Source organism: Saimiri boliviensis, chromosome 9 (genome assembly GCF_048565385.1).
Source record: "Saimiri boliviensis isolate mSaiBol1 chromosome 9, mSaiBol1.pri, whole genome shotgun sequence".
Classification (NCBI taxonomy): domain Eukaryota; kingdom Metazoa; phylum Chordata; class Mammalia; order Primates; family Cebidae; genus Saimiri; species Saimiri boliviensis.
In genome coordinates, this window is record NC_133457.1 from 65,318,128 (window position 1) to 65,336,432 (window position 18,305).

Below are 18,305 nucleotides of genomic sequence, written 5' to 3' on the forward strand. Positions count from 1 at the left end.
AGGGTTTCACCATGTTGACCAGGATGGTCTCAATCTCTTGACCTCGTGATCCACCTGCCTCGGCCTCCCAAAGTGCTGGGATTACAGGCATGAGCCACCGCGCCCAGCCCCTGTTAATTTTCTATCTATCTCGTTGATCTGTCGAATATTAACAATGTGGTGTCAGTCTTTGTTACTATTAAAGTCTATTTTGTCACAGACGAAAGTTAAAACTCCTGTGTTGTTTTTTGTTGTTGTTCTTTTTTTTGTGCTCCATTTGGTTGGTGAGTCTTCCTCGAACCTTTTGTTTTGAGTCTTTGTGTGTCGTTGCTTATGAGATGGATCTGGATACAGCATGCTGATGGGCTTTGACTTTTTATTCAATTTGAGTGTCTGTGTCTTTGGTTGGGGCGTTTAATCCATTTAAATTTAGGATTAATATTGATATTTGTGAGTTTAATATTGTCATTTAATGCTAGCTGGCTATTTTGCCCATTTGTTGATAAAGATTCTTCATTATGAAGATACTCTTTACCTTTTGGTAAGTTTTTGGGATGACTGATACTGGTTGTTCCTTTCTGTGTATAGTGCTTCTTTCAGAAGCTCTTGTAAAGCAGGCCTGGTGGTGATGAAATCTCTGAGTGCTTGCTTGTTCGTGAAAAATTTTATTTTTCTTCATTTATGAAGCTTAGTTTGGCTGGATATGAGATTCTGGGTTGAAAATTCTTTTCTTTGAGGATATTGAATATTGATCCCCACTGTCTTCTAGTTTGTAGGGTTTCTGCTGAGAGATCTGCTGTGAGTCTGATAGATTTCCCTTTATGGGTAACGTGACCTTTCTCTCTAGCTGCCCTTAGAATTTTCTCCTTTATTTCAACCCTGGTGAATCTGACGATTATGTGTCTTGGGGTTGCTCTACTTGAGGAATATCTTTGTGGTGTTCTCTGTATTACCTAGAGTTGAGTATTGTCCTGCCTTACTAGGTTAGGAAAGTTTTCCTGAATAATATCCTGAAGAATATTTTCCAGCTTGGATTCATTCTCTTCATGACATTCAGGTACACCTATCAAACGTAAATTAGGTCTTTTCACGTAGTCCCATATTTCTTGGAGACTTTGCTCATTCCTTTTTACTTTTTCTTCTCTAATCTTGTCTTCTCATTTCATTTCATTAAGTTGGTCTTCAACCTCTGATATCCTTTCTTCTGCTTGATCAATTCGAGTGTTACAACCTGTGCATACTTTGCAGAGTTCTCGTATTGTATTCTTCAGTTCCATTAATTCAGTTATATTCCTCTCTAAATTGTCTGTTCTCGTTAGGATTTCGTCAAACCTTTTTTCAAGGTTCTTAGTTTCTTTACATTGGGCTAGAACATGTTCTTTTAACTCACAGAAGTTTCTTATTATCCACCTTCTGAAGCCTAATTCTGTTATTGGAATGCAGTCATTCTCTATCAGGCCTTGTTCCCTTGTTGAGGAACTGTGATCCCCTGTAGAGGGAGAGGCATTCTGATTTTGAGTATTCTCAGTCTTTTTACGCTGGTTTCTTCCCATCATTGTAAATTTATCCACCTGTCATCTTTGTAATTACCGACTTTCTAATTAGGTCTCTGAGTGGATGTCCAACTTGTTGATTCCCAGCGCCGGAATCTGAGCAACCCACTGCACCGGCCAAAACAACGGCGTTAAGATTGATGGTGCTTTTCTGCCCAGGAATCTCCGGTCTGGCTTCCCTCTTGAGTCCCTTTTTCAGGGACTCAAGTCACTGAATGGGCGACTCTGCCTTCCCAGAGCTCCAAACGTCGACCCAAAGGGGACCCAGTCCGATTTACTCTGCACTGAGAACTGCCACTCCAGGGCTCTGGCAAAACCACCGCACCGGCCACAAGAGTCGCACTGGCGACCCATGGGGCTCCTCCGCTGGGAATCTCCTGGTCCCTGAGCAACAAAAATTCATCTGCAAGTGTGGCGTCCTCTCGTTCTCTGCACTTTCACTGGGAGCTACAATCCTGAGCTGCTAGTAATCGGCCATCTTGGATCTCTCTCCCCTGGTTTACTTCTTTAAACATTTTACTGGTCACGTGAAACATGATGTGATGACATAAACAAAACTGTTTGTAGATGGAAACCATGACTGCCAAGCAACAGTGATCTCCAGCTTATTGCATGGTGCTATATGTTCAGATAAACTCAAAATGCAGATGATTCTCTGAGGTTGAAGGACCTCTGCTCCATTAATAATGTTGGCCCAAATCTGGATTGATTGTAATTTTGAGCCATGAACATAAAAGTTGGAAGTGACCTGTGTCAGTCAAGAATATGTTCAGCCACAGATAACAGAAAGCCTGGCCAACAGTGGCTTCAACAGATAGGGGATCTTTTTTTTCACATGATAGTCAGAGGCAGATGGCAACTCCCAGTGGTTCACCCAATCCAATGTTGTCTGAGTCCAGGCTCTTTCAGCCTTTCTGTTCCATGTCACTTGGAGGTTTAGCATTCATCTTCAATCCTGTTGGCTCATAAGCTGCATCATAAGCTGCATGTCTATTTTTAAGGCAGAAACAAGTGAAGAGGAAGAGAGGGGCATTGGATGCACCAGTTCCCCTGATTAGGAAAACAAAAGCTTATCTAGAAATTCCTCAGGCTTTCCCTATGGACTCTAGTCAAAATGATGTCACATGACTATGCCTAGCTGCAAAGGAAGCAGGAAAATGAATATTTTCCTGTTCACCTCCATGGTGGAAGAAAGCAAGAGAGAATGAGCTTGAAAATAGATGTGTGAGCTAATACATTGTCTATCAAGAAACAGCATAGAAATTCTTTCTAGTACTCTTATTGTACAAATGGCAAAAATGAGTTCCAGAAATGGAAAATAACTTGGCCAAGTTCTCATAATTGGGTGAATTTAGAGCCAAAACTGGAGCCCAGGTCTCTTAAATGGCAGTCCAGAAAGCTATCCACTGGACCACACTTCAGTCTGAAACTGAAGTTTTGCTGAGGAAGTAGAATATTATTCAGCAAATAAGGTAAGAGATATTAAACTACCAGCAGTGGGCAGAGGACATAACAGCTTCCACTCTAGCCCACTTTCCTCCTTCCCTCCCCAAGAATCTGAAATAATTTATTGGGAGTCATAGAAACTAGGTGAAGTCAAATCAGGCCTCCCCTCAGTTCTCTTCTGCTGTGTCTAGTTTTATCTTCTCATTCTTCAGCACATTGGTGTTTGTGTGTGGAATTACAGAATCAACCTCATGATGATGAGTGTCATGACAACATAAAATTTCTGTGTCATTGTTAATGTGCTGTTCTTGTCTTCTGCCCCCTTCTGTTATCGGACCAAACAGAAGTTTTCTGCTGTTTCTCTCTGCAACATCTCCACAGAAGTCCTGAAAGTCATCAATGCCACAGAGGAGTTGATAGCAGAATCTACAGGGCCCTGGGAGTCCCCTCAAGTCCCTCCTGACAGAGAGAAGGGGACATTTCCTCGTGGGACAGACCAAGTGAGACTGGACGAGCAGCTGACTTCCCTGGAAGAAAATGTAAGAGGGGGTGGAGGTGCCCTGTCTAGGGTGAATGTGTGTGAAGAAGCAACTGATGAAGTTGTAGCTTATCATGAAGAGTACAAGGACACACACACACACACCACCACCACCATAGCAAATACATTCTCAGGAAGGGTCTTAGGTTGAATGCCCCAGAAGCAGATCCTGAGATGAGGACTTGTGTGCATGTGACTTATTAGGAAATGCTCGCAAGGGAAGCTGGTGAGAAAATGGGGAAAGTAAGGGAAAGGGAAGAAACCGAGCAAGGACATGATCTTACACAAAGAGTAGCTTCAGAGTGATCCTGCAGGGAGCTCTGGAGTAGCAGTTGCATTTCAAAGTTGTCCTGACCTAAGGCGAAAGAACTGGCCCTTCCTACAATCAGTAGGCACTTCAGGCTCTGCACGCAGGCAGTGTCTCCAGTAGCCCAAAGGCAGTCCTCTGTGTAGATATGGGCTGCTGGGAACAAAAGCACACGGAGGCTTGGTGGGCAGGGAGAGGAGTATAGAGAAACTATAAAAGAAATCCAAGGAGATCCAGGTGGGAGCATCGCCAGTGCCACTCCAGGGGATGAGGCAGTTGCCAAAAGAACTGAAGTTACTACAACTAGTCTTCTCTGCTTCCCGAATGTAAGATACGAACACGATCATATATAATTTATGTTTCCAACGAATCACCAAGCCTCCTGTGGCATTAGCAACAAGAAGCCCACTGCCTTTCTTCTGAGTCTACCTCACTACCCCAGAATTGTCCAAGCACTCTGGGAACTGAGTAAGACTTTATTGCATTACCTTGTGACCACATCTAGACAGACTGCCATCACTTCCCCTCCCCCATTCCTATGCTCCCCACTAGGATGCTAACCAGCCATTGCTAGTGGATCTGCCAATCAAGAGGAAATGCCTAACATCAACTATATTTACAATTACATTTCTTCTTTGAAAATAAAACATTTAGCATAATGCTTGGCAAAAAGTACACAATAAATGCTGGCTCTTCTTATTAGTATTTGGAAGGCATGTCATCAGCCAACTCCTAAAATGATCCTGTTAAAATTCACTAAACAATCAGTTGTTAAAAGTGGTTCTAACTTTAATAACACACACTCTTAGCTCTTTCTCTCATCCTGGGACAAGTATGCATTTGCTGCTTTCAAGAGAAAGACACAGAAAGAAAGGAAATCAAACAAGTCCTATTGGTGATTTTGCTTTATTGAAAAAGCATCCATTTTTACTGAAGTGTAGGCAGAGTGGCCCAGAAGACTCATCTGCCTCATTCATCTTGTGTTTACTTGCTGCTTCTTCTGAGGACCCTGACTTAGGTAGCTGGGCTTTCCCTGGTGTCAGGTCCTTTTTTGCCTGAAGGAAGCCATGCCTGAGAGTCAGGGTCACAGGGAAAGGGAGTGAGATCTGCCAGATGTCTGGAAAAGAGGAAGGGGATGAAGGGGAAGCTGCTTATAATCCATTTCAACATTTAGAAGGGTTAAAGACCATCAGCCAAGTCAGCTGGTTCCCTGTGGAAACTTACCAATGTACTCGGGGGAGGGAGGAGAAGACAGTGCTTACATTTACCTTTCTTCAGATTCAATTCCATTTAGTTTGTACTCCTAAAAGGTATTTGCAAGTATAATTATAGTCATGTGCTGCATAATAAGGTTTTGGTCAATGGCAAATCGCATATATAACAGTGATGGTCCCATAAGATTATAATGCTGGATTTTTACTGTACCTTTTCTATGTTTAGATATATAAATAATTACCATGGTGTTACAGTTTCCTATAGTATTCAGTACAGTAATATGCTGTAGCCTAGTAGCAACAGGCTAGGTGTGAAGTAGGCTATACCATCTAGGTTTGCGTTAAGTACACTCTGTGATGTTTACACAATTATGCATTTCTCATAATATATCGTCATTGTTTGACAAACCATGACTATGTTTAGGTTAAAGGATTTTGTAATTTCCCCCTTCCTAAGAGAATAAAAAATTCTTGGCTGTCAAGGAAGAGTCTAGGTGGCCTGCAGGTGGGGTGTGTGTGACTGATGACGACGCTGGAGTTCAGGAACGCTCTCACTGCCCCTTGAGGAATTGCGTGTTTGGTTTGGCATAACAGGTATATTTGCTAGTAATGGATTTTTCAGTCCTTTTGATTTGTGGTGAAGAAAAAACAATGTAATAAATTCTTACAGGTAAATATTCATGATCACTGTTGAGTATTTCCGGAAATAGCTGATAAGAATTTTCCAATATTGCTCTAATGAATGCTGCTCCCAGAAATCAGGAATTGTTATTACAGGATTTTTTTTTTTTTTTTAAGGAGAGATGGGTTCTTGCTCTGTTGCTCCAATTGATCTAGAACTCCTGCCCTGTCAAGTGATCCTCCTGCCTTGGCCTCCCACAGTACTGGGATTACAGACAAGAGCCATTGTGCCCAACCTGAAGTATTTTTTGATAAAAGTTGAAACAACAACAACAAATAAAAATTTTTTAAATGCAGGCTAGGTGTGATGGCACACGCCTGTAATCCCAGCACTTTGGGAAACCAAGAAAGGAGGATTGCTTGAGGCCAGGAGTTCAAGACCAGCCTGGTCAACATGGTGAGATCCTATCCCTATCAATAAATTTACATATATATGCACTAATGCTTGTTTCACTTTAAAAGTTGAAGATTCTCTCCCTTGGGGCTCCCATAAAGCCTATGCATGTATCTGTCTGATCACTTTTCATACTTTGCATATTTTCTGTTCCCTCATCCATCTCCCATTAGGCTGGCACTATTAACATTTGGGTTAGATAATTCTTTGCTGTCCTGTGCGTAGTAGGATACTTAGCAGCACCCCTGGTCTCTACCTACTAGCTGCCAGTAGCAGCATCCTCCCAGTGTGACAGTCAAAATGTCTCCAGACACTGTCAAATGTTAGGGGTTTGGAACAGGGCAAAATCATCCCCAGATTGGGAAAAAGATATATAAATTCCTGCAAAACAGGGTTTACCACCTTTTATGTCTGTAGCCTAGCCCCAGTCCACCACCCAGAGCCTGACACAGAGGAAGCACTTAGTGAATGATTAGCTGATGTATGACTACGCCAGAGGAATGATGTCCTTTTTTAAAAGAACTGCTTGACTTCTCATGTGCACAGTCTCTGTTGTTTAAATGTGTCTCTAACACAGCTAAGTCCTGAGATGTCCCTGATCCTGGACACACTGAATTGAAAATGTTAAAGACATGGTTCACTAGCAAATGAATGTATTTTTTACAAAGTATAGTATCAAAAAACAGTGTGTGAAATATCTGGTTTAAATGACAATGGTCAGTTCTCATGGCATGCTTAAATCAAAGATACCCTGCCCTTTTATTTTTACCTCCAAGGAGCATATTGAAAAGAATGCAATGGCCTTATTGGAGTTTTCATCTTGTAAGATCCTTTAATTGTAAGTTACGTGTTTTTTTTTTTTTTTCCTTGGGTTCATTGACAGTTTCAATTTAAAATGCATCCACTTACAGACTGAAGATGTCAGAAGCCCCAGAGGGACGGCGGCTGGAAGGCCCAGTCTGTAGGTGATTGTTCCCCTGTCCTGCAACCCTCATGCTTCTCCTGTTCCCAAAGAGTTAACTGCCTTGTTCCTCTTCCCTTCCTCCAGCCTTCAGCTTTTTAAATTTCACCTCAGAAGAAACTCCATCCACATTCTTTTGAATTCTATGGGCTTTTGAGTCAGGGAAGGGATGACTCTTCGTCTCTTTAATTCAACAGATCACAGAGCCATGGGCACGTTGCCTCTCTCTGCTGCTCCCGGATGGAATTCAGCTGAGAAGCCAGGGCGGCTCTTAAACTGTCCTCTGGGTGCAGCTGATCTCATTAAATCATGGCTTTTGTTGGTCTGCAGAATCAAGAGCAGTCCTGCACTCCTCCACTGTTCTCCTTTGTGCTGGGGAACCTAGGGACTGTTAGAAATAGCAACGGTGACACTATTCTCGCCTCCTGAACATTGGTTACCGCAGGACAGGACTCGGGGGGGGAAAAAAGAACATTTGGTTGAGGATGTTCACTTTTAAAAATACTTCCAAAGACTCCCAGCTCTGCCAGTTACACTAGGCTTCACTGGTGTTGCTTTTGTAACAGGGAGGGAGAGAAAGGATGTCCTCAGGACCTCGGATTGGTCTTAACTGTGGCCTCTCTTTCCAGGCTCGGATGGGTCCTGAGCAAAATGGAAGTGACTAAACCTTCCTAGAGCATAAAATAGTCTCATCTTGAACGTGATGATGTTAATAGTATCTACCTCGAGGGTTGCTATGAACATAAATAAGTCAACTTAAAGCCCGTGGCTCAGCCACTGGCTCCATAACCTAATTGCCATCATCACCTTCATTCCCACCATCATCATCATTGCCCTCCTCCAGTCCTTCAGGCACCATCGCTTTGGCTGTAAATTCCTGTTCAGCCGGTATCAGTGCCAAACCACTGAATCTCTCCTTCCTCCTGGTGCCAGGAAAGAAGGCTTTTAGCAAACACAGAGTAAAAGATAAACATTCTAGCCTTGCTGAGGGCTTGGAGTTTTTTCATCTTGCTTTGACTTGGCAGGAAAAAAAAAAGGAGCATTAGCAAATGAACATGCTGAAGATGTAAACAGCAATCAGGTTGATACACATCCCAGGGTGTGATGACATTGAGTCTTGCATGTTTCTGCTAAAATCAAGGTTCTAATCTAAGACCTTAGTTATGTCAAGTTATGTTTAACCATTGCCATGTTTAATTATTTCATTTAAATCACTCCAAAATTTGTTTCATTGTGAAAACTGTATATTTATATTTTAAATTGGCTTATTACAATAAATTGACTTTTTTTGGTGTAGATAGGGAAAAGTATTAAAAAAGTATAATAAACTTAAAACTGCTCTGGCTCCTCCTGCCTCTCTCTCTCTCTCTCTCTCTCTCTGTCTCTCTCTCTCTCTCTTTCTCCCCCTTTTCCCCACCCCTAGTTTTTTTTTTGTTTTTTTTTTTTTAACCCTCTGAAGGGAAGTTTTTCAACTTCAGAAATTTGGAGATACATGTTTGAATAATTTCTTCACACAAATACCTTTGAAATACTCATCATGTATTTCATATGACAATAAAGAACCCTTTCTTGCTTTAAAAACAAAAATAAATGGCTATGATTAAATTGTAAAGAGCTCTAAGAATTTCTCTGTATAAAACAGAATTACATGATCAACATCTGATAAAGGAATAGAAAACAAAAGATAAACTGAAGTTTGGCAATTCCCAACAGAGATTTGATTCACGGCCCCTGTATGACTGGTGAATCATTGGATGTGACATCTTCTGTACCAGTCACTGCTGAAGGCTCCCACAGCCCAGGTAATTATGCCTGGTGATGGTGCACAGTCAAATTTGCTTTCATCAGACCTGTACCTGCCTTTGTTCCACCTTAGAATGTTTTGTAAAATTGCCAGTTTTAAAACAGATGAATTAATCATGCCAAGGAATTGACAGAGTGGGAACATCCTCAGGCTTCCTTTCCTCACCAGCACAGCATCAAGAAGTGGAAGGAAAAAAAAAAAAGCACATGACTTGTGTACCTAAGCTCTTGACTTGTCTTCAGCTCTGCTATATTTTTAACTCAAGTTAAAGAAACTGTTGGCTGGGCTCGGTGGCTCACACCTGTAATCCCAGCACTTTGGGAGGCTGAGGCAGGTGGATCACTTAAGGTCAGGAGTTCGAAACCAGCCTGTCCAACATGGCAAAACCCTGTCTTAAAAAAAAACACTGTTAAAGTCTTGGCCATGTGTTTCATTCAAATCAACTCTAAATTGCTGTGATTACACGTTTAGGATTTTATATACGTTGATTAAACCTCAAGAACCTCTCTTTAAGTAATTCCTTCTTTAGATACATCTCATTCCGGGTGGTGTTGGTTGCGTCATCACATTACTGATTAGGGTGAGCGGACATTTGTTTCATTCACCCTGGTCCACATCCCTTAGTCTGAATTATTTCAAGGATTTTACCTTGCTCACTTCTATGGGGATAACCTTATAAACTTATCAGCCCAAAATGTTTCTTTTTCTTAAATTTCTTTCCTTATCAGGCTTGCTCTCTTATTTTTAATAGCTCTCAAAAAAAACTGTCCTAATTGACAGATAAATAGATTGGACATGCTTCTCTTAATATCACACTATTTTCTAAGAATTTAAGTATTTTTCTCCTGTGAATTTCAGATTTATTTTAATTCCCTTAACCTCATTCAAGCATGCAGAAACTAATTAATCAAAGAGAATTCACTCAAAATTTGTAATTATTTATTTTATATATATATTTTATTGCGTTTTAGGTTTTAGGGTACATGTGAAGAACATGCAGGATTGTTGCATAGGTACATACATGGCAATGTGGTTTGCTGCCTTCCTCCCCATCACCTATATCTGGCATTTCTCCTCATGTTATCCCTCCCCAACTCCCGATATCCTACTATCCCTCCCCTAGTTCCCCGCTACAGACCTCAGTGTGTGATGCTCCCCTCCCTGTGTCCATGTGTTCTCATTGTGCAATACCCGCCTATGAGTGAGAACATGCAGTGTTTGATTTTCTGTTCTGTGTCAGTTTGCTGAGAATGATGGTTTCCAGGTTCATCCGTGTCCCTACAAAGGATGCGAACTCATCATTTTTTATGGCTGCATAGTATTCCATGGTATATATTTGCCACATTTTCCCTGTCCAGTCTATCATTGATGGGCATTTGGGTTGGTTCCAAGTCTTTGCTATTGTAAACAGTGCTGCAATGAACATTCTTGTGCATGTGTCCTTATAATAGAATGATTTATAATCCTTTGGATATATACCCAGTAATGGGATATGAAGTCAAATGGAATTTCTATGTCTAGGTCCTTGAGGAATCGCCACACTGTCTTCCACAATGGTCGAACTAATTTACACTCCCACCAACAGTGTAAAAGTGTTCCTATTTCTCCACATCCTCTCCAGCATCTGTTGTCTCCAGACTTTTTAATGATCACCATTCTAACTGGCGTGAGATGGTATCTCAATGTAGTTTTGATTTGCATTTTTCTAATGACCTTTATCGAGATGATGAGCATTTTTTCATATGTTTGTTGGCCTCATATATGTCTTCTTTTGAAAATTGTCTGTTCATATCCTTCACCCACTTTTGAATGGGATTGTTTGTTTTTTTCTTGTAAATCTGTTATAGTTCTTTACAGATTCTGGATATTAGCCCTTTGTCAGATGGATAGATTGCAAAAAATTTTTCCCACTCTTTTGGTTGCCAGTTCACTCTAATGGTTGTTTAGTTTGCTGTACAGAAGCTCTGGAGTTTAATTAGATCCCATTTGTCTATTTTGGCTTTTGTTGCCAATGCTTTGGGTGTTTTAATTATGAAGTCCTTGCTTATACCCATGTCCTGAATGGTTTTACCTAGGTTTTTTTCTAGGGTTTTTATGGTGTTAGGTCTTATGTTTAAGTCTTTAATCCATCTGGGGTTAATTTTAGTGTAAGGTGTCAGGAAGGGGTCCGTTTCTGGTTTCTGCGCATGGCTAACCAGTTTTCCTAATACCATTTATTAAACAGGGAATCCTTTCCCCATTGCTTGCTTTTGTGAGGTTTGTCAAAGATCAGATGGTTGTAGATGTGGCATTGCCTCCGAGCCCTCTGTTCTGTTCCACTGGTCTATATTTCTGTTTTGGTACCAGTACCATGCTGTTTTGATTACTGTAGCCTTGTAGTATAGTTTGAAGTCAGGTAGCATGATGCCCACAGCTTTGTTCTTTTTGCTTAGAATTGACTTGGCTCTGCCGGCTCTCTTTTGGTTCCATATAAAGTTTAAGGTGTTTTTTTCCAGATCTGTGAAGAAGGTCATTGGTAGCTTGATGGGGATGTAATCATTTCAAATTACTTCCCCTCTTTCATGTTTTCTGAATTTTTTCTGTTACTAAATGCCAACCAAAAGTCTTATTGGCAAAACTCCATCATGAGTTTTTCTCTTTGTTTCTTCTTGATAGTCATTTTTTTAGTCACTGGACCAGTATACAATTTGCATAGCTGATGTCATGTATTTTGTACTATTTGAACAAATGCCACTTTAAAATGCTTTTTCTTACAGCAAAGTTGGTGGGGGAGGGAAGGTGTGGTTGACAGTGAGGGGTTTCAAAACCTCACACTACCATGTAAGTGTGAAGAATGTTTATAAACGTTATAAAAATAACATTCCCCCTGCAATGTTAAGCCTAGTTCTCAGTCTCCTGAATTGCCAGCATCTCCTCAAGGGACTCCAGCCTGTCCCAGGTCTGCAGACATGAACTCAAATGCAGCACTCTCTCGACAGGTGTACCTGGCAGCAGGCACTGTGTATGGTCTGGAGAGCCAGCTGACTGAGCTGGAAGATGCCGCACGTTCCATCCACAGTGGCACTGAGGAGACCCATCTGGCAGATCTGGAGGACCAGGTGGCCACGGCTGCAGCTCAGGTTCACCATGCGGAACTCCAGGTGAGAACTCTCCTCTCTGCCCACATGGGGTCCTGCAGGGTTAAAGAGGGAGCCCCATGTTCCACAAGAATCATTTTAAAGCCATTGTATCTGCCAGCTCTCATCATCTCCACCATGCTTGCATGGATGGTCCTTCCAGATGGACTCTACCAAATTCTCCTTTTAAAAGTATAGTCTTCTTCTGTCCCAAATTAAAGCCTTGATAATATATATTGGACTGCCCTTTAAAACCTTATGCCAGTTTCCTCTTTGAGAAATTTCCTGACCCATACATAGGTCTCTCTACTATACAGGTTTCCATTCCACTTCAAGACCATCCTTTTCTGATCCTTATCACACTGTTGATTACTGAAGTCAGTGCCAATATTCCCCAGTATAGGCTGAAAGCTCCGTGAGAATAGAACTGCAGCTGTGTGGCTTAACATGTAACTCCAGTGCCTAGCACATGTGTGGCTTAACATGTAACTCCAGTGCCTAGCACATGTGTGGCTTAACATGTAACTCCAGTGCCTAGCACATGTGTGGCTTAACATGTAACTCCAGTGCCTAGCACGTGTGGCTTAACATGTAACTCCAGTGTCTAGCACAATACCTGGCACAGATTTAGCACACAATAAAAATGGGGTGAATAAATGAAGGAAATTGGAAGCATATAGATTTCTAAGGACAATATTTTTCATGAGGAGCAGGCAGGATTTAGACACGGCTATTTAAAACTGATTGACATAGTCTCAATAACTTTGTGAAGATGGCTGTTTGAAGTTTTCATTGATATTCCCTTAGCCTTTGACTCTGTAAATCTAAACTGACCATGGATTAAGCCACTGATTTTCAAACTGGGGTCTGCCGATATATTCTCAGGACCCATAACAATATTTTTTCTTTAAAAGGGATCCATGTGTTAATCAAGTTTGAGAGACACTGGTCTCTGCAGCTTCAGTTCAGTATAGACCCCTGGTTTGCTGATATTTCTATGGCTCCTGCATCTTAAAATTGAATCATTGGGAGAATTGTGGCCAATAGAAACCATATCCGAATAGAGACATAAATCAAACAAAATGACTGAAGTGAGTCTTAGTCATTTTAGAGGGGTTGTTGTTGTTGTTGTTGTTGTTGTTTGCCAAGATGGAGGATGCACACAGAAAAAAAGAGAAATCACAGTATGATCTGTGGCTCATAATTTTTCCTAACAGGATTTTGAGGGTTTCAATATTTAAAGGGGAACAGTGGGCAGGAGTGGAAAGGGGAGGGAGAGTTTGGTCACATTCTTGTGAATCTGCAGGTTGCACATGAAAAGGAGGGATAAAGGGAATGGTCAATTACGTATTCACCTTGCGGTCAGTAAATCTGTGCTTTGCATAAGATAAAGTAAAAGTAATAGAGAGCAGAGGAAGCAGTCAAATATCTACTCGTTTTCAGGTGAGTGAGGGACAACTTCTAGTTTCCTCCTGTCCTGTACACATGAAAATAAGCTGTTAATTGTCAGGGTGACAGAGGCCCCCTGTGAAGACATGTGGCCTTCTATCTGTAATTATCAGTTTAGAAACAAAAGGAAAGGCAGGGTTTTCTCTTATTTTTGCGGAGGATGGGGAGGCGTTTGTGACTCAGCTTCCAGACTTAGCTTCTCCATCTTGGTATCATGAATTGGGGGTCCCGAGATTTTATTTTTGTTTCACAGGTAGGATGACAATCTTAGCTGATAATTATTTTAAAAGTAAATATTTTCTCTTTATTGAGTCAAAAATACAACTCCTGACATCATTAACCACTCTAGAGAATGAAAGGGCACAGTTCCCCACTCTGGATGGGTTAATGCTGTGAACTAGAAATAAGCCCATCAGACAGATGACTCCATTGACTATTATCAGTAAGAATGGCTGAACAGCAGTTCTTCTCAAAAGAAATTATTTCCCATAAATTTCACCCAAGACTTAATCAATTTATTGTCAAAGTTATATGAAGTAGAATCAGACCACTTATTTTCTGTTACACTGCATAGCAAATACTTTTTTTTTTTTTTTTTTGAGACGGAGTTTCGCTCTTGTTACCCAGGCTGGAGTGCAATGGCGCGATCTCGGCTCACTGCAACCTCCGCCTCCTGGGTTCAAGCAATTCTCCTGCCTCAGCCTCCGGAGTAGCTGGGATTACAGGCACGTGCCACCATGCCCAACTAATTTATTTTTTGTATTTTTAGTAGAGATGGGGTTTCACCATGTTGACCAGGATGGTCTCGATCTCTCGACCTCTTGATCCACCCATCTCGGCCTCCCAAAGTGCTGGGATTACAGGCTTGAGCCACCACGCCCGGCCGCAAATACTTCTTGAATGACTGCAGGAAGTAATATTTATGGGTGTTTGGGAGGATTTTATTGGATAACTAGTTATTCCTCCTTCCACATTTTTATAGACTTAAATTATTGAACCATGTTTTATGGCAGAAAACTCTGGAGTTCCAAATGTCCATTTTCTATGTGCTTAAATGTGCCTATTAATTTATCATTTATTTTTAAATATTACAATAATGTTATCAGTAATTCCCAATGCTCTGTGAGCATTATTTTGTACCAGGTATTTATCCTTACACTTCACATTATTGTATTTATTTTTTTCAGCAACCCCATAAGGGAGCTACTGCTACTATTCTCCTTTTATATCTGAGGAAACTTACCCAAGGTCAAATACCTAGAAAGTGATAAAACCTGAATTTTAACACAAATTTTGTGACCTTATAGCCCATGATTTTTCTTTTTTGAGATGGAGTCTCTGTCGCCTAGGCTGGAGTGCAATGGTGTAATCTCGGCTCACTACAACCTCCACCACCCTGGTTCAAGCAGTTCTCCTGCCTCAGCCTCCCAAGTAGCTGGGATTACAGGCGTGCGCCATCAAGCCCACTAATTTTTGTATTTTTAATAGAGACAAGGTTTCACCATATTGGCCAGGCTGGTCTCAAACTTCTGACTTCAAGTGATCCACTAGCCTAGGCCTCCGAAAGTGCTGGGATTACAGGTGTAAGCCACCGCACCAAACAGCCCACATTCCTAACCAGTCTGTGCTGTGCAATTTCCTGGGAAATGTGTTGGTCCTGCCCTCAGGCATACATGTACTTGCCTAGGTGTCCTTAATTTGCATGGGAGGCTGTTGACCCTGCCCTCAGCTTTGCAGATTATCTCAACTGCACTTCCAGGCATGCGGAAATTCTCCCCACCTGGCCAACTGGTGCCAGAGAGTGAAGCCTCCAACTCCCTGTTGTCTGTTCTCATGCAAAGTCCAGCATCACAGAGGATTTCTTGCAGGATGGTAGGAGGGTCCCTATTGAGGAGGATACATATGCTAAATTGTGTTCTTGGGTTAGGGCAGATTCTAAGGATGCTATCAATTTATGGTTTACCTTTGAGACAGAGTGCCATTGCCCACTACTGAAGAGACTGCAGACCGGCCCTTAGGAAGCAGGCTAACGGTGCTGTCCACTGCATTATGCAAGGTTGTGTCTATGAGAATTCCTGGAGAAAGCCTCTCTTAACTCTTAGTGTCGGGACAGGCTGCTCTTCTGAGTACCTGGTCTCTAATCCTGTGGACATGGAGTTGTTGGCTTAGGCTCCCAGGAAACTCAGAGCTGAATTGGTCATCCCCTTCTAGCAAAGCATGGCTCCTTGGACTTGCAGTTCTAGAAGTGGGACATAATTATATAGCAACATCACTGAAGTGGGACATAATCACAGAGACAAGATACAGGCAAAGTCAGCCCTTGGTAGTCTCCTGCTTCTTTGTCCTTTGTCCTGTCGACTGAAACTTGAAAAATTAAGCCTTTCTTATTCCAGAACCTGACAGTCCACAAATGAAGAGGTCAGCAGCTTGCTTTCCCATTGACCTTGTCTCTCCCAGGGCATTCTGAGCAAGGCCCTCCATCCAAACTGCTTCTAGGGAAGAATGTGAGCATCTAATCCACACCAGTTGCTAAAGACTGGTAAAAACTTAGCCTGCAACTTTCCTCAGAGGCTTGTGCAGTTTATTGGTTCATAAACCAAAGAATGTAGTTCTTAATGTGAAATGTGAAGATTCAAAACAGAAAGGCATCTGGGGACCAGGAAGGGCAGGGCTCAAATGGCACTTCTGGGGCTGGCTACTGAGTAGCTTGTGTTGTCTTACCAGCTGCCACAGACTTGGCCTTCACCCATCTCTCCTCCTTTTCTGACCATGACTGCCACCCCTCAGGGATAGGGGAAGCACCTCCCAAATTTGCTGACCCTTCAGTCTTTTTGTGCACCTCCTATAGCTCCTACCCCAGTAGACTTTGTTCAAAGAAGCCCTGAATAAATGACAGCAGAATTCCAATTTGTCTTGAGTAGCACAGAATTGTGGAGGGCTGGGAGGCAATGGAGGTTTCATGCGTGGAGCACACACACATTGGCTGGGGTCTAGCATAAGGTTATTCTTTGATGCCCTAGCAACATCAGAATGTACCACCTCAGTAGAATCTTGACCTCTTCCCTTGACTTTGCTAGCCTTTCCCTGCCTTTTCCAGTGTCCCCCATGCTAGGCCTTGGCACATCCTCTGAGACTGTGGCAATGTGACAAGAGCATGGCCACTGACATGAATTCCATGCACTGCCCAGATTGGCTGTGAGATGATGGGAGTATCACTTATCCCTTTGAGCCACAGTTCCTTTATCTGTGAAGCCAAGATAATGGTACTTACTTCATAGAATTGTCTTGAGACATGAATGAGCTTATGTATTTAAAACACATAGCATGGTGCCTGGCACATCATAATTACCTTTTCTAAGAGCAGGGACTGTATCTTTTTCTCTGGGCATTAAGTGGGTCCTTACTTTCTATTTCTGCATTCAGACTCTGCTGAAAGGAAATCTAAGTTCTCTCTTGACCTTCCCATGTTGTAAATTAGGAAAATGATGCCCAGAGAGGGAAGAGGGTTTCTCAGGGCTGGTTGGCTGCTTAATGGAGGAGACGGACTTGAACCAGGGGTTGCTAGGCCTCCCTTCTAAAACCTGGTGCTGTGGTTTTAGATTCATGAAATTACAGAAGAAGGAAGCAGGACATGTAAATCATAACTTATCCTTCAAATGTTACCTTCTTTCACTTCCCTGACCACTCCAACCCTATGCTGAGACAGGTGGCCCTGGGCCAGGGTCCCCCATTGTGCCCCCAGGCTTTCATTTATCCCTAGGCATACCCTGACAGGGTTGTTGACATGCTCTAGAGCTAACAAACTAGAAATTTAAATTTATAAAGAAAGACCTGTGTTTTATTTTCTTCCTACACACTAGATAGAGGAGTGCTTGGTAGAAGTTGAATGAATGAATGAATGAGCATACATCAAAGCAGATTTGTCTTTATAAATTCCTAACACTTTTAACAAATATTTTCTCTTCTGTATTTTCTCCCTGCCAATCCTGTCTTTCTGTTGCTTTAAGATTTCTGACATTGAGAGCCGGATTTCAGCCCTGACCATTGCAGGTTTAAACATAGCACCATGTGTGAGCCTCACAAGAAGACGGAATCAGAAGCAAAGGACCCAGGTGTGTTTGTCCCTTTCTCCTTCTGTTGCAGTGTTACATGGCTTGGAAAATTTAGACGATAAATTATCTTTCACTCTACAAAGGTATATTGTTCACTGTGTTCTGTCTGTAGGTACAAACCATAGACACATCCAGGCAGCAAAGGAGGAAACTGCCTGCTCCACCAGTGACAGGTATGCTAAATTAAAACCAAAACGCTACCAAAGAATTAAGCCTGGATCATTTACTTTGGGTAACTCAGGGACCTGAGTTTGAGAATTAGATCTAATGGAAGGTTCTCACACAGAATTGCTCTTGTCTATCATGACTTGGGTCCCCCCTAGGAGTAAACCCTGGGACAAGGATAGGAGCAAAAGTAGCTTGTTTGGGAGGTGATTCCAGGGAACGCTGGTGGAGAAGAAGAGAAAGGAGTCACAGAAAGAAATTAAGTCAATCAATACAGGCTACTTGAATTAGGGGTTACTTCTTTGGCCAAATAAGCCTAAGTCCTCCTGGTGACCTCTGGGTGACAATGTTGGCTGCACCTTTTGAGTTTTCTGCCCAAAGGGCAGGGAGATGGGGTATTTGTTCTTAAACTCCCATCCATCCCTGGCTGAGAGTTACTTCTGGGGGCAGTAACTTCCTGGTACTTCTAACCTGCCCCATGCATGAACCAAGACACAGTGGCGGTACTCGCAATAGGATCTGTTGGAATGTGCTGGAGTGGTGACTGTCAGGGAGAAGTGAACAGAACACCAATAGTATCTGCCAC

General features: G+C 42.1%; 1 protein-coding gene and 1 non-coding gene across 5 annotated transcripts in view; both read left to right on the forward strand.

The window, feature by feature from the left end:
• The window catches only part of MYRIP (myosin VIIA and Rab interacting protein), a 405,770-nt gene that overhangs the window by 373,389 nt on the left and 14,076 nt on the right, over positions 1-18,305 (forward strand). For all 4 annotated transcript variants that reach the window (XM_003930880.3, XM_010341474.2, XM_074406064.1 and 1 more), the window contains 4 exons: positions 3,323-3,517; positions 11,856-12,017; positions 17,450-17,554; positions 17,667-17,727. In XM_003930880.3, coding sequence (XP_003930929.1) covers positions 3,323-3,517; positions 11,856-12,017; positions 17,450-17,554; positions 17,667-17,727 — 523 coding nt within the window. The remainder of the gene's footprint in view (positions 1-3,322; positions 3,518-11,855; positions 12,018-17,449; positions 17,555-17,666; positions 17,728-18,305) is intronic.
• LOC120360888 (small nucleolar RNA SNORA64/SNORA10 family) lies at positions 7,585-7,714 on the forward strand. The gene has a single exon (XR_005577288.1). It is a non-coding gene; the product is annotated as a small nucleolar RNA SNORA64/SNORA10 family (small nucleolar RNA).